The 14943-nt window shown below is 36.7% G+C and overlaps 3 protein-coding genes across 5 annotated transcripts; 1 reads left to right on the top strand and 2 right to left on the bottom strand.

Moving 5' to 3' along the window:
- LOC104761797 (putative clathrin assembly protein At5g57200) lies at nt 76-3345 on the bottom strand. The gene is made up of 14 exons (XM_010484922.1): nt 3112-3345; nt 2922-2991; nt 2711-2808; nt 2477-2615; nt 2263-2390; nt 2079-2168; nt 1877-1993; nt 1715-1780; nt 1536-1616; nt 1381-1458; nt 1076-1270; nt 922-997; nt 709-842; nt 76-639 (listed from the first exon to the last, which is right to left on the bottom strand). Exons 1-14 carry the CDS (start codon nt 3199-3201, stop codon nt 232-234), a joined length of 1770 nt encoding a protein of 589 aa, XP_010483224.1. The 5' UTR covers nt 3202-3345; the 3' UTR covers nt 76-231.
- LOC104761796 (phosphatidylserine decarboxylase proenzyme 2-like) lies at nt 5241-9497 on the top strand. Its single transcript, XM_010484921.2, has 21 exons — nt 5241-5511; nt 5624-5703; nt 5806-5830; nt 5934-5993; nt 6076-6144; nt 6246-6335; nt 6420-6470; nt 6582-6665; nt 6868-6959; nt 7035-7187; nt 7288-7372; nt 7470-7581; nt 7758-7858; nt 7941-7988; nt 8129-8275; nt 8381-8476; nt 8571-8645; nt 8766-8858; nt 8976-9062; nt 9131-9181; nt 9294-9497. The coding sequence occupies exons 1-21, from the start codon at nt 5323-5325 to the stop codon at nt 9399-9401; spliced, it is 1896 nt and encodes a 631-aa protein (XP_010483223.1). The 5' UTR covers nt 5241-5322; the 3' UTR covers nt 9402-9497.
- LOC104761794 (protein CHLOROPLAST IMPORT APPARATUS 2-like) lies at nt 9845-13063 on the bottom strand. 3 transcript variants are annotated; one of them, XR_002036599.1, is made up of 3 exons: nt 11501-13063; nt 10611-10753; nt 9845-10160 (listed from the first exon to the last, which is right to left on the bottom strand). XR_002036599.1 is itself a non-coding variant. In XM_010484918.2 (3 exons), the coding sequence occupies exons 1-3, from the start codon at nt 12665-12667 to the stop codon at nt 10110-10112; spliced, it is 1371 nt and encodes a 456-aa protein (XP_010483220.1). In that variant the 5' UTR covers nt 12668-13063; the 3' UTR covers nt 9845-10109. The 3 variants fall into 3 exon arrangements, 2 of the variants coding, with proteins under 2 accessions (XP_010483220.1, XP_010483221.1); XM_010484918.2 differs by having other exon boundaries at nt 10611-10763; XM_010484919.2 differs by lacking the exon at nt 9845-10160 and having other exon boundaries at nt 10624-10758.

Below are 14943 nucleotides of genomic sequence, written 5' to 3'. Positions count from 1 at the left end.
CTTACTCCAATTTATTGTGGACAAAACATGAATATAGGGAGAAATACAAATGAATTAAGGTATATTAAGCTGAAATAAGTATTCAAAATAACGGAAAGAAGAAAAATCCTGAAAATGTTGAAGAGTTTAAATTCTAGAAAAGAATGAAAGAATAATAAATAATAACCTGAATCAAATCGAAATCAAGAAGAAGATAAAAGAAGTGACGAGTCACACTGAGATGACCTTTCTCTAAAGCAGCATATGATGCTGATTGTGTTGTTGTTGAGTACCAGATGAAGGAGGAGCTGGGAGAGCGAGGAAGTCACCAAATGGGTTAGGCAATGAAGAAGAAGAAGGATTTGGTGAGAACTGATGATGGTGGTACGGTGAGTAGTTGTTGTTATATGGACTTTGATTATTCATCATCATCATTTGCTGTTGTTGCATTGCCATTTGAACGTTGGTTGGTGGAGCCATGTTATTAGACATTGCAAAAGGATCTTGTTGCATCCCAAAAGGGTTAGGAGTCGATAAGGCTGGTTCTATGGCTGTAGCTGTGGCTCCAAATCCGTAACCTGCGTTGGTTAGTTGGATCTGTCTTCTTGCTGTATCGTCTTCGTAGAGACTGTCTAGTAGAAGATTGTCAAATCCTCCACCCTGTGAACAGATATACCACATGAGTATTAATAGAAAATTAATGAGTTCAAATTAGAATGTGAGACTTACGAGTTTTGTAGCTATTGTAGGACGAGGGTTGTTGTTATTATTGTTGTTCTGTGGTGTGACTAGTGCAAGTTCCCAACCACTTCCTCCTGCTTCTATTAAGCTTAGACTATTTGATGGACCTGAAGTTTCATGTCCTGTAGAGAAAAATTATCATCAATTGTGTTAATGTTTGACAAAGGGCCTAGATGTTACTAAAATGGTTATTTTTTCTACCTGGTGGATATATTGCGAGAGCGAATGCATTGTTTTGCTCTATCTCTGCAGCTTTTGGATTTATTTCATGCAGACCCTGCACCAATCCAAGGAAAAGTGTCAATGAGTATATGTTTGGTATTAACTACAATGTATAGGGATGATGAAGACTCACTAGTAAGTCATCAGTGTCTATCAATGGTGAAGGTTTAGCTTCTTCCTCTTCTTTCTCTTCTTTAGGCTCTGCTTCCTCTTCTTCGATAAGCGGCTGATCATTTTCGGTGTTTTCGTTTTGGTTTTCTTCTTCTGCAGGTTCTTCAGGCTGTTCTTCTTCTTGTTCTTGTTCTTCTTCCTCTTTTTCTTGATACTCCTGTTATTAAAACAGAACAAAATGTCAAAATCCTAAGAAGACCACCATGATCATCAGCATTAAATTCAACCAAGAATTGAAAATATGATGAGAGATGAAGTTTCCTTTACCAGTTTTTTCTGTACAGAACCACTCTGAGGTGCTTCTTTAATGTACTCTTCCATTGTTGCGAGAAACGAAGGAGGAGGCTGAAACAGGTTTTTAGATAAGTGAGAAGTGAACAGTTTCACAGATATAAAACTGATCCAAAAGAATGAGAACCAACTTGTCTTAAGGTTGGGAACTGAAAGTTCCTTGCAAGCTCTAGCCCTTTGCAGTAATCATAAAACTCAGCCAAATTTTCAGCCTATGCATAGAAAAAAATCAATAAGCAAAGCTTAACATCTATGAAAGTAAGCTTAATATATATTTAAGAATTAGAAGAAAGATTTGAAGTTGCTTCACCTGTTGACCAGCCCGTTTATATATATTCAGAGCTTTAACTGCATCATGTCTTGACATCTCAAAGAACTACAATGACATAGAGAAAAACTACAATCTATGAATAGAAAGCGCAGAGCTAGTGAAATCAAGTAACGAAACTGATTTTTTTGGAACAGAACAGACCATGTCAACAAGATTAATGATTCCATCATTGATAGCACAATAGATTTTGAAGCTTTCTTTAAGTACCAATGCAAGTGCATATTGGATTAGATAGTTGCTATAAGCTGCTCCTTCAGGCTGCAAAGCTGAAAACAAATAAGAAAGAAATCTTCTCCATAGTAAAACAAAAAAAACAAAACTGAATCTGCATATATGACTTTACTTGACATCCAATAAGCCGGTAAAGAAGCTGTTGCAACGCAGGCAACTGTTCTAACAGATCTTCACCAGACAACATCCTTGTTCTATGCGTCTACATGACCATTTGAACAAATGTTTCTATTAAAACATTTCTAATAAATATTTTTTCATGATGAGTAGTAGTTAGCTAGGAAGAGGCAACAAACCTTGGAAGCTGCACCTGAAGCTTTAGGCAAACGCTCTGCCTCGATGTCATACTTTAAAACTCGATAACACTCAAGCCGCTCTTCTAGAAAGAGCGCGTATGTTCTAACCCAAGCAGAACAGTCCCAGGCTGCAAGCATCAAAAACATTCAAGCTTCTGAGAATATATGTATCAACAAGAACTATACAAATGCAGAGAGAGTTAGTTATATTCACCAAGAGGACTTGTGTCGTCTTTGAAGTTAGAAATTCTGAGGATATGTCTTCTGTGTGAGTAATTAAGAAGCTCTTCTCTAAATGTTGGATCACCTTCTCTTAATGTTCTGTGAATTACTATTAACACCTTCATTGCAACCTGTGTGATTTGTCAAATTAATTCAAAAAAACTTTACAAATAAAAATGCGTTTTTAATTAAAATTCAGAATCATGTTTATAAGAAGAGAACTTACAACCCAATTGCGAGTTTTGGATAATCTTTTTGATAATGCATGAATGCAATAAGCTACATCTGCTCGTGGTTGTATCACAGATGTCGCAGAGAATATTTCTATAGAAATTAAAGCAAAAAAAAAAAAAATCGTCGTTACATTTTACACATCATATCATTTATAGTAATGTTAAATTTGTGAGATTTAGACAAGAACAGAGGAATTAACTTACTACGAACATGACGTTCTTTTGGTGGAGATTCAACATGATTCGTTGCCTTGACGATCGCAATATCTAAATCCTATACATTAACGATCAAAAACATGCATCAATGATCATTTTTTATATAGAATCTGAATCTTTTTTCATATTTTAAATTTTCAAGATTTACAAAAATGGTGAAATCAAGAAAATTAGTGACCTTGAATTCGCTGTTGACCTTAGCGAGACCAACCGTGGTGGTATCCTTAAGCGCTCCATAGGCTTTTCGTAAGCTCGTGAACGTTCCCATTCGATCGATCGGACACCTTTCTGATAAATAATATACGTATCGTACGTGATCTGGGTGGGAAAATGCTGATTTGTGGATGTGGGTAATGATGTGATCTGAGAGCAAAGACAATAAACGGAAACACAACGATAACAAGAATTGTTTTTTTTTTCTTTTTCTTTTTTACAATAAGCTTCTTCGTCACCCTCAAAACGTGCGTAACAGAATATTAATGATCTGGATCATTTCCTTTTTTCCTTTTTTTTTTCTTTATAATAGCAAGTTAATAACAGATTCTTTGGTATATTTGCAAAAAAAAATGTAAAAATACATTGTACATTATTTTTTACGAGAATATATACCACCGCCTATTTACTTTTCTTACTACTTTTCTCAATCGAAATCTGAAGTAGGGTTTAGGTTTTGCCTTCTTACGTTTGATCTTACCTTAAATTCTTGTAACTTTCGGATGCGGTAGAGAAAACCATGGATCAAAAGAAGAAGTGTATTACAGGATTATGGGAACTAAATATTCCATCAAATCTCTTGCAAGCGATATTGTCCCGCCTCGGATTAAAAGCTAACATACAAGCCTCGGTTGTCTGCAAGACATGGTGTGAAGCAGCTGTTTCTGTCAGGAAGAGGAAGTTACAGCCCCCTCTTCCTTGGATTTTTTATCTAAAAAGAGGAAAGTACATTCTTTTCGACCCATCACGGTCTCAAACATACTACCAAACTTCTCCGGAGTTTAAGGGGTTAAAGGGCAGTGAAATATCTTGTTCTAAGGATAAGGATGGTTGGTTGCTTGTGTCTTCTTCAGCTAATTACTCGAACCCGGTTTTTTCTTTAACCCGTTTACCCGGGAGCGTATCAACTTACCCAAAAGGTCTGGCAGTTTCTCAGTTAATCAGTTATCTTCTTCAGCCGCTCCTACATCAAGTAGTTGTTTGGTGATCTCGTTAACCAGCTATAGTCACGAAAATTCTGTGATTACTTCTTGGCGGCCTGGTGAAACCGTATGGAAAGTCCATCGATTTAGAACCCAGCCACCCAGAGGCATGTGGACCAAATGTGTCTTCTCGAATGGTGTGCTCTATTGTCTCAGTACCTCCGGCTACCTCAGCGTTTTCGACCCCTCTAGAGAAACTTGGAATATTCGTCCAGTGAGACCCTGGTCATGTCCCACCGTTGGTCCTAAAGTATTATAGCTTGAAAGGAGCTTAAGCATAGAAATAGCTAGCTAGTAAAGTAAGTAAGCTACTCGTTTCTTGAATTGAGTATTTATGTATTCAATGATTTTAAAACGTTTCTCTCTATCTCTTTTAAAAATATTGTTTGATAAGAGAATCAATCACTCAACAATGGACAGCCTTGACCACGAATAGAATCAGATTCAAGAGTCTTACCTAATCACACGCTTTACAACAAAGGAAAGCACCAAGACTGACTATTTTAGAAGAGGTCAATCAGTATAAACATTTTCAAAACTCTTCTTCAAATGTGAGCTTTTATATCAACAACTCAACAAGTATATTTATAAATATTGCCTGTGTTGACTAATTGAAATAGCCACTCGAGTTATTTGAAATACGGTCGCAGAGTTCATTGTGTTGAATGCTAAGTTAACACTACGTAGACCTTCGTAATGTATTTTTTTATTATTATTTTTTCCTAAAAAAAAAGAACAGTCACATTTTGATCCTTCAAATTTTAGGATGAACCTTTGGATCACTACGCACCACTTGAAAACTCTTTATATGCTTATAAGTTATAATAACTTTACATAGAAAACAAAATCATCAAAGATTTTTGTTTATATGCTCATTTAGTATAGAAAATTGCAAAAACGTTCTGTAGCGTAGAAGGTGGAAGATATGACCACTGAAAAACATTCCGATTTGTATTCCTATCTTTATAATTTTTATTTTTATATAACCACAGCCGAATCTTTGAACCAACCCAAAAAAAAAACAGAGCCGAATAATAATAAAAACAGAGTATGGCATATAAATAAATATAAGAGACGGTCACATTTTGTAACATTTTGTAACATATCTCTCTCTCTCTCTCTCTCTCTCTCTCTCTTCGATCCGTTAATCAATCTTCCCAGGTGCGTTAGGAAAGAAAAAACAGAGAGGTATTATGGGAAACGGAAACTCAAGGGAGGCTAAAGGATCGCGAAGGTCAAGGCTAATACAGAAGCTTCAAAAGTTTCGCACTCACCGTCGTCATTTACGTAGTCGTTGTTCTCGAAACTCTGCCGGAGTGGTTAATCAAAAAGCTGTAACCGCCGAGGATTTCTCCGGCATTGCCCTTCTCACTCTCATTGGCGTATGAAATACGATTTCGTTCGTTCGTTCATCTTAGGGTTTTTTTTTTTAATTTTATTTTTACGTTTTACGTTTTTAGTGATGTGAAAAGTGTAGTTTTTGTTTCTCTCCAGGCGGATATGAAGTTTAAGGACAAGTGGCTCGCTTGTGTTTCGTTTGGTGAACAGACTTTTAGAACTGAGATCTCAGATACGTAAGTCTCTGCTTAGCTTTCATTTTTTTTATTGTAAATCTTCCTCGTAAAAGTTCCAAGGAGTACTGATAAATAATGTTCTGTCTTTTGTTTAATTTGCAGTACAGAGAAGCCAATTTGGAACTCTGTAAGTCGTTCTGAACCATGTCTTTTATATTACTTTTGGTTCTGTTTCTACACTTCTGTCGTCTAATCTAAAATACGGTTTGTTGTTTTCTCTCTGTATATAGGAAAAGAAGCTTCTCTTGGAGAAAAATGGACCAAGTCTCGTTAGGATTTCAGTATTTGAGGTTTCTCTATTATCCAGATTTTTTGAGTTTACTCATGATATTTGCCTCTTTGATATTAAAGGATCATCCTTTCTTGGTGCAGACCAATAAGCTCTCGAGGAACAAAATCGTCGGTTATTGTGAGCTTGATATATTCGATTTTGTAGTTCAGGTCAGCTATTAAATTTGTAGCTTGATATTGTAGTAAAATGTTACAAGGCCATGAATGATATAGCATAGATGAGAAATTTCGCATTCTTTGGCATGATACAGGAACCTGAGTCGGCTTCTAAGTCATTTGACTTGTTAGATCCAACATCATCCAAAGTTGTTGGCACCATTTCCCTTTCTTGCGCTATTGAGGTATATACTACTAGTGAAAAAAAAAACTTTGAGAAAATGAAAGAGCAATGGTGTCTGATGTTTTGGTTGCTTAAATCTTTGCAGGATCCTGTTGAAACCGAGAAGCGGTTTGCAAAACGTATCTTGTCCATAGTGGTATGTTCTTTCTATGGCACACTTCAATGTTTCTTGCTTCTCTTAAACAACATTTTTTAGAGTATCAGAAATAAACAGTTTTAATAGTTGGAGTTGTTTGAAAATGTGCAGGACTACAATGAAGATGGACAACTCTCGTTTTCAGAGTTCTCTGATTTAATAAAGGCTTTTGGAAATTTAGTAGCTGCTAAAAAGGTTAGACTTTAAAGCATCTTTGTCACACCTATGCCATTAGTAGGTGCATGAAAGTATTTTTTTTTTTTGTCTCTTTTAGCACAATTTAGTGTGTTTGAAAGTTTCAAGTGTAATAAAACTATGCCGCTCAGCAGATCGAGATGCTAGATTGCTGCATTTCTGCTGAAGGTGGACTTGATGTTTTCACTGACTTATTTACCAGAAAGAGGACTTGTTCAGAGCTGCTGATCTGAATGGTGACGGTGTTGTGACCATTGACGAGTTGGCTGCGCTTCTTGCTCTTCAACAAGAAAAGTAATTAATTATTTTCACAACAAATCAATGTATACACCTCCTGGAGTACTATTAAAATTGAATTCTCTAATGCAGGGAGCCAATTATAAATAACTGCCCCGTGTGTGGTGAGGCTCAACTCTCTGACAAGCTCAACGCGATGATTCATATGACTCTTTGTTTTGATGAAGGAACGGGTAATCAAGTGATGACCGGAGGGTTCTTGACTGATAGACAAGCTTCATATGGGTGAGAAGTCTCTTTCTTTAAACCTCATTAACCAGACATCTTTAAAAACAATTTATAGTCTTCCCTTATTGACACATCATGTTTTCAACGTTTTGTTCAGATGGATGTTCAAACTAAGTGAATGGACACACTTATCAACTTATGACGTTGGTTTGAATACTGGTTCAAGTGCTTCACATATTGTGGTATCCTTCTTTTGTTACTCATGAATTTTTGTTTTTCTTATCTCTGACGAAGAACAAATGTTTTCACTTTACTAACGTGTTTTGCTTCTTGCTTTAGGTGATTGACAGGAAGAGTAAGAGACTTGTGGAAGAGTTGATTGACTCAAAGATTGTTCTGTCCATGAGAGCTATATACCAGTCTAAAATTGGACTTCGACTTATGGATCAAGGTAAACTATTTTGCACTCTTACCTCTTAAATGCACATGACCATTCTGACCTATATGATTAGCTATTGTCTTGTCAGTACACAGTTTTGTTGTGCCTAAAAGCTCCACGTTCTCGCCATGATGCAGTATAACAAAATAATACAATTATTGAATGCTTGATTGATCTTCTTGACCCAGGGGCAAAGGAGATTCTGCAGAGACTTTCTGAGAAGCAGGGGAAGAAAATGAACTCAGCTGAATCTGCCCAAAAAATACGAAGCTTTCTCGAGTTCTTTAAGGCATGAAAAGTTACTATTTACTAAGCTATAATGTGTTGCTTTGTTGATGAACTTGGAATTAAGTTTTTTTTGTCTGTTGCAGGATCAAATAAACATGGCTGAAGTAAAGTATCCTCTGCAGCACTTTAAGGTATGTAAGAAAATCTGATTTATAGCTATAACACTAAATCCAAATGTGTCTAGTTCTTAGACTCACAGTATGAGTTTCCCAAGAAAGCCATAATAGCAAATGACTAAGTATAAAAAGAATGATGAGTTTTGTACTTGCAGACGTTCAATGAATTCTTCATCCGGGAACTGAAACCTGGTGCAAGACCAATTGCTTGCTTGAACCGCAATGATGTTGCTGTATGTGCTGCTGATTGTCGATTAATGGCATTTCAGTCGGTCGAAGATAGCACCCGATTCTGGATCAAGGTATAATTATTATGCAGGATTAGAGACTCTCTAAACAAATGAATTAGCTGATATAAGTTGCAACACATTCTAATATTTCTGTATGTATTGATTCTGCATTGATAGGGCCGGAAGTTTTCAATTAGAGGCCTCCTTGGGAAGAGTGTGCATCCAAATGCCTTTCTTGATGGATCTTTGGTGATATTCCGACTAGCACCACAGGTGCGGCGAGACTGGATATTTTCCAACTGAAACACAGACTCATAGGCTAAAAACATTACAGAGTTGACTGAAGCATTTCTTGACAATGTTACAGGATTATCATAGGTTTCATGTCCCTGTCTCAGGAATCATTGAAAAGTTTGTGGATCTTTCTGGAAGCTTATATACGGTATGTGGTTATGCATCTGTCTCTGCCTTTACTTAGTCCAAGTTATTTCTTCTCATCTCCATCATGCTTTCTTATGATCTTATGACTCTCACTTTTGATTTTTTTTATACCGCCTTGTAGGTTAATCCGATTGCAGTCAATAGCAAATACTGTAATGTTTTCACTGAAAATAAACGGACTGTTGCCATTATATCAACAGCGGAGTTTGGAAAGGTTCGTAACCAGTATAATACTCACAATCTTGCTTTCTTGATATGTGGCTTAGATTCCAGAAAGGAGAAACCAGAATAATAATATATATGACAACATCACATCAATATAATGTAACAGGTAGCTTTTGTAGCAATCGGTGCAACAATGGTTGGTAGCATCAATTTTGTTAGAAAGGAAGGAGAGCGTGTGAAGAAAGGGGACGAAGTAAGCAAGTTTCACTTTTCTCAAGAAACACTTCAATAAAAAATTTCTAACCTCATCTTAACTTGCAGCTTGGTTATTTCTCTTTTGGTGGAAGCACTGTTATATGCGTCTTCGAAAAGGTTAGTGTTTAAGTGCTTAAAAACAATTTTATGCTTTTATTGCATTCACTGGATTTTTCTTTTTCAATCTGCATCAACCTTATTTTTTTCACTTAATTAACACATTTTGCAGGACTCGATCCGGATCGATGAGGATCTCTTGGTTAACAGTGGTCGGTCCTTAGAGACACTAGTTCGTGTTGGAATGCAACTAGGTGTCTCAACAAGGACATTGGGCTGAAAATATTTACCCTTGAATTGATTGGATCATTTGGTTTGATTTTATGTCTTCTCTTGTTTCATGCATATATATATAACAAACGATATCTTCTTAGTATTATGTATACGATCAATGAGCTTTACACATTCCTTGTGATGAGCGTTCTAAATTTGCAACTCTCTGCAATCTCCTGCTTTTCTCTTTGAAAAGGGGAAGTATGTGTTTTTCTCATTATAATGTTTTCATTGTTAAAGAAGAGAAACGACAGATCTTTGGGACGTATGAATGATTTGTCACCGGTTTTGATGACTCAAACAAGCAATGGGCAGTGAAACAAGCAGGTGGACAAGGCCCTGCTTGCATAGTTTGAGCCATTGGGATTGGTGAAAAAGTCCATGTCTTGTCTCTGAAACTTTTTTTTGTTGTTGAGCCTCTCCCACATTCATTGCTTCATGAGTCAGTCATTAAAACCTTGATATTTATGTTTTTATTAATATCAAAAAGCTTTTTTATTTGTTTTGATCCCCCACTCTCTACAGCAAACTTCCCTCATATACATCCTTATTTAAGTACTAAAAACCTAAATTATAAACCAAAGGGACCATAAAATTAAGACCAAAAAAAGGAGGGTGCAAAATTTTTTAATACAAAAACTAAAAAGGAATAAACATTGGAAAAAGAGAAAAGATAGATAAAAGGACTCTGAATCTTTAGGCTCATTTATCCTTGTTATCTTTGTCCACTTGGAGTGCTCTCATTGGGCCTTCTCACAAATCGTCCCTGTTCCCATCCCATCACCAACCACAAAAAGAAGTGAAACATTAATATTATTAGGTTCTTGTCTTAATCAAAATCCAATGTGTATATGATATATCCCTTGACCCCAATGTAACGTTATTACTTGGTTTGTTGTCATTAGAAGTGTACACAATTAACCTTTTCTTCCCTTTAGATGACAGTTTTCATATTAAACAGTTTTAATCAAATTAGTAGTTTCCCAGGGAAACACTTTCCCTTTACTTGTTCGATTTGGTTCATGAAAGATACCCAATAGAAAACTTTATTTTATCTTTATTCAAAAAGAAAAAAAAATCATAACTCCATCTACACTAGAACTTTAAAGTAATCTTCAAAAACCAGTTTAGGAACAATTAAAACAAAAATACGAATGGATGGTAAAAAAAAAAACCTACATGTTTTTTTAACCACGAATTAAGATGGTTGAGATACCTTCATTCGAGGACGTTGATCAGCATTGAGTTTGCGAACTTGGTATCGGATCTTCTTCGAAAACAGACGAGTTCGACGCTTCTCTTTGTACCTCAAAACACTTGCTTCTCGCATCCCACTATCTCCGAACAGATCAATTTGAGCTAATCTAGCCTGCCCCAAAAGACACCACATCAGTTCACTTCCAACATCAACAGTAACAAAAAAAAAATCCCAATCAATGTCATCATCATCAATCATATAGTCTGATTAACCTTGTAAATTAACCTGTGTAGGCACTGTTCTATTAAAATAGATACGGCTAAAGTGGGAATGAATCCCATGTTAGCATTGTTGTTTACTTTTATGCTAAAAAGAGTAAAATTCTACGAAGTGGATATATAGAAAATAAAATTTTCGAACCTCTTTAATTTATCCTATACGTGAAAATTCACGTGCACAGGTCTATAAAGTTCTCCTTGGACAAATAAAAAGCAGCTTTTTAAAATTTAGTTAATTGATTGAAATCAGAAAAAAAATAAAAGTTAGGAAAAATAAAAAAAAGAGTAAAAGACCATGTACCAAAGTCAAAGGGTTTATAAAAAAAAACGTTACAAGAAAAAAGTTTAAGAACTTTCCACAAAAAAAATTAATAAATTCTTGTCAGATACTACTACTACTACTTCAAAAACTACTGATATAGCTTAATTGCACAGAACACACGACTATAGAGCCACGTGGCAGAATATAACTAGTCCAAAACAGAATCTCAAAAATATAAGTTACGTAATAATTTAAATTAATAGTATCAGACAAAACTAATTATTAAAAAATAAAAATAAAACATAGAAATATCGAAATTTAACGGCGTGATTAAACTAAAGAAGAGTTATAGAACAGAGTGTACATACATTGACGTCGATACCAGTAGCAGCTTCCGTTCCAAGGATGTCATCAGGAAACGGCGACGTTTTATCAGACCAAGCTTCCAAAACGCCGTCGTAATCAAGCTTCAACAACGGACCTGTCGTTGTTCTCTTCTCACAACTCCTCGTCGTCTCCTCCGCAGTACTAGTAATAGTCTCCTCCGCCGACGAGCTCTTCGACTCCGTTACCAACGCCGTCATCTTCTTCTTCTTCTTCGTCGTCGTCTTCTTGCTCTTCTCTCCTCCTCCTCCCATCGGCTTTTTCTCATCGTCAGCGACGGCGGTTGCGACTGCGATCGCGGTTTCAGTTTGAATCCGCGGCGAGATCTGTTCGAAATCGACGGTGTGAAATTTATACAAGTTTGGGTCATTGTTCTCTCTGAGAGCTCCTTTTAAGCCAAGACCTAATGGTAGTTTGAATCCGTTGTTAGATGAGCTTCGGTTCCATGAATTGATTATCATCAGCTGTTGTTCTAATTTGCCGATTCGATTAGAGCTTCTTCCACCACGGTTGATCGCCGGGACCGTAGATTCGTAAATCCCCAAATTAGAATTCGATTCCACCACAGTCCCCATTATACTATCGATCCCTTCCTCGACTTCTTCGTCGAGGATCGATTCAGCATCGAACTCGTCGGAAAAATCGAGCTTTTCGATCTGATTAACGTAACTCCCACCGCCGGAGTTGACTTCTTTGAGCTCGGAGGAGAAAAACTCCGACTTGGATTGAATCGTCGGGTGGTGATGGAACAGGAAATCAGGTTCTTCGATTGATTCGTAAGGGAGAAGCAAATCAGAGGAGTCGTCGGTGTCACTGAGGAGTGGTGATTTGACATTTGTCCCGTAGAAGTGATGAGAGTTTGAGGAAGTCTTTTGCTTAGAAGTCGACAAGTTTGAGGAGAAGATGTTTGGGTAAGCAGAGGAGAGAAGAGCAGCTGCTTCGTTGTATGTCTGGTTTGGTCTTTTCCTCTGTGTTCTTGGCTTCCTAGTTGAGATTGCGAGTGGTGAGTTTGATGATTCCGAGATTGTTGATGATGGTGAAGTAGCTCTCGTTGTTGTTGTTGTTGAGCTTGATGGTGGTGACTTCACTTTTTCTAACTCGAAACTGTATGCTGCTGCTCCTCCTCCGCCACTGCTTATACAAGCCGTCATTTTTTTTTTCTTTTTCCCGGCGAAAAACAGAAAACAAATCACGAAATTGTCGGAGTTTATGAGTTTTAAGAAAAAAAAAGACACAAAACTTTAGGGGATTGTAAGAACTTTTACTGTTTGTGAGTGAGGGAGAGAGAGTGATGAGATTAAGCTTTTGGTTAGGAAAATTGTGTTTAGTTTTAAGATTATACTAATAAACCCTTAGAGCATGATTAGTGGGGAGTACTCACAAAGTTACTCCACTATTTGGGCCCCAAAATAATATTAAACAACCCAAAAATGGGTCCATTATCGAAGAATCGATACCCTGGGAAGGAGTTTGAGCAACACTTGAAGAACGCTACGTGGCGACTTGTGAATGGGTGTTTGTTAAATATAAAAGCGTTTTTTTTTTATTTTTTACTCATTTTCTTTTCTTTTCTTCCCCAAAGTCTCTCTCTCTTCTCTCTCGAGAACTCCGGCGAAAGAAATGGCGATTCATATGTAATCGGGAAAAGAAGAAAGAGAGAAGAATCGAGTTATCAATTGGATTAAGCAGTCTGCCCAAGTGATCTTCTTCATTCTTAAGGGTTTCGTTCCTATCCTTCTAGGGTTTGTTCTCTCTCTCTCTCAATCCAATTGCATCGCTCTGTTATTCTTTTTCTTAACGCGTCGCGTCTCTGATTTTTTTGTTTTGTTTCTTCGTCGTCTCTTGTTGCAGGTTTTTTAAAGCAAGTTTAATCTGATTGTCGCTCACACGGCCTCTAGGTGAGTTCCTCTTCTAGGATTTGGCTTTGATCTTTCGGTGATTGATTTATCGTGTTGCTTCCTCTGTTTTTTTTTTTACTAACTTGTTTCTTCTTCTTCTTCTTCTCCTTCTGTCTCTCGCAGGTGCTTTTTGGAAGCATGGCTTTCGTCTCTGAAATCTCAACTTCTTCTAGGGTTTGATCTCTAAATTGATTTCTATTACATAGGGTTTTTTTTTCATTCACTCGAATTCCTTATATTTACTCATATTTCTATTATTATATTTTTTTGTAAATCCAGATTGATTGATTGCGGAGGATAACTGTAGTATTGATCGATCGGCGATTGAGGAGGATACTAAGATCTCTCCCTGATGGTTTGATTGAGGAGGAGGGCACTAAGATCTTCTTGGGTTTTTATTCATTCTTGTCACTCTCTGTTTGATTTTAACGACTTCTTTTCTTTTTTGGGGGGGTCTCACTCTCTCTCTCTTTGTTGCAGGTCTTCTTTTGGAATTACTCCCGAACAGCAAGCTTTGTCAAAGGATGGATCACAACTAGCAGCAATATGAAGGGACAAGTAAGTTTGCAGCCATGAGCTTAGACTTGCTTATTATATATATGTCTTGTTATTTTGTTTCTTATCTCTTGTCTCTAGCTAACTTTTGGTATGCATGTTTTCTTTTCTTTTTTGTTGCATCAGCCTCAAGGATTTGTCTCTTGACTAGCAGATAAAGGCATCAATGGAGATGATGACTTGCCAAAGCGCAAGACCTTTTGTGGTTTCTGGGACTAAGATCTCTCGGTGATGGTTGAGAAAGAGTGGAGTCTTCTCTTTGTTTGTTTTCCTAATCTCTCCCATATTTACTCTCTTTTTTGATATAGTGAAATAACTGTTGATATGGCTTTTTTATTTTCCTCTTAGGAGTTGAAAAACCGACGACCATCATTGTGGCTTATGTAAGTTAACTGATTAACTATGTTCATCTCTCTTTCTTCTTTTACATGAATTTTGAGATTTACCAAGTTATACTACTAACCCTGCTTCTGATGATGTTTTCTCTTTCTAGTTTCAGCTGATTTGTGCACAGGCTCTTGGATTGCCATTAGAGCAGCCAAAGAGTGTAAACATGGAGAGGTTGCAAAAGGTGAAACTTCGTGGGGCTCTTTAAGCTCCTCTCGAAACCACCAGAGGTTTGCTTTTTATTATGAGATTATTCTGTTGTTCTTGTTAAGAGTACAATGTTTTTGTTTCTGTTTATGTGATTTATATTGACTATTTTTACATGTTTGTGCGAGGTCAAATGGAGATCATTTGGAATGATTATTCATGAAGCGGACTGCAGCGTTTTGGATTCTCTTATTTGAAAAGGTATGGTACGACAGCTTTCATATGTTGTTGATAGTTATTGTTTGCGATTGTGTGTTGGGATGAATTAGTGTTAGATTAGGTAATAGTCAAGTCAGGACATTGATGATTGCTTTTTTGTTTGTTGGAGTTCTTAAATACGAATAGTACTTGATTAGAGAGATACTTGTCGAGTAGGTTGT

This window comes from Camelina sativa, chromosome 18 (genome assembly GCF_000633955.1).
Source record: "Camelina sativa cultivar DH55 chromosome 18, Cs, whole genome shotgun sequence".
NCBI classification, from domain to species: Eukaryota; Viridiplantae; Streptophyta; class Magnoliopsida; order Brassicales; family Brassicaceae; genus Camelina; species Camelina sativa.
The sequence above is the reverse complement of the archived record's forward strand: the minus strand, read 5'-3'. Positions and strand labels throughout refer to the sequence as shown.

Excerpts from the sequence above, each read along its gene's own strand:
- LOC104761797 (XM_010484922.1), bottom strand. The coding sequence starts at position 3,201 with ATGGGAACGTTCACGAGCTTACGAAAAGCCTATGGAGCGCTTAAGGAT. Across the intron at positions 2,169-2,262 it reads CTTCAGGTGCAGCTTCCAAG|ACGCATAGAACAAGGATGTT; the intron begins GTTTGTTGCCTC and ends ATGGTCATGTAG. Across the intron at positions 1,459-1,535 it reads AGTTCCCAACCTTAAGACAA|CCTCCTCCTTCGTTTCTCGC; the intron begins GTTGGTTCTCAT and ends AACCTGTTTCAG.
- LOC104761796 (XM_010484921.2), top strand. The coding sequence starts at position 5,323 with ATGGGAAACGGAAACTCAAGGGAGGCTAAAGGATCGCGAAGGTCAAGG. Across the intron at positions 7,373-7,469 it reads CAAGTGCTTCACATATTGTG|GTGATTGACAGGAAGAGTAA; the intron begins GTATCCTTCTTT and ends TTCTTGCTTTAG. Across the intron at positions 7,859-7,940 it reads GCTTTCTCGAGTTCTTTAAG|GATCAAATAAACATGGCTGA; the intron begins GCATGAAAAGTT and ends TGTCTGTTGCAG.
- LOC104761794 (XM_010484918.2), bottom strand. The coding sequence starts at position 12,667 with ATGACGGCTTGTATAAGCAGTGGCGGAGGAGGAGCAGCAGCATACAGT. Across the intron at positions 10,764-11,500 it reads CTACTGGTATCGACGTCAAT|GCTAGATTAGCTCAAATTGA; the intron begins GTATGTACACTC and ends CTTTTGGGGCAG. Across the intron at positions 10,161-10,610 it reads ATCAACGTCCTCGAATGAAG|GGACGATTTGTGAGAAGGCC; the intron begins GTATCTCAACCA and ends GGATGGGAACAG.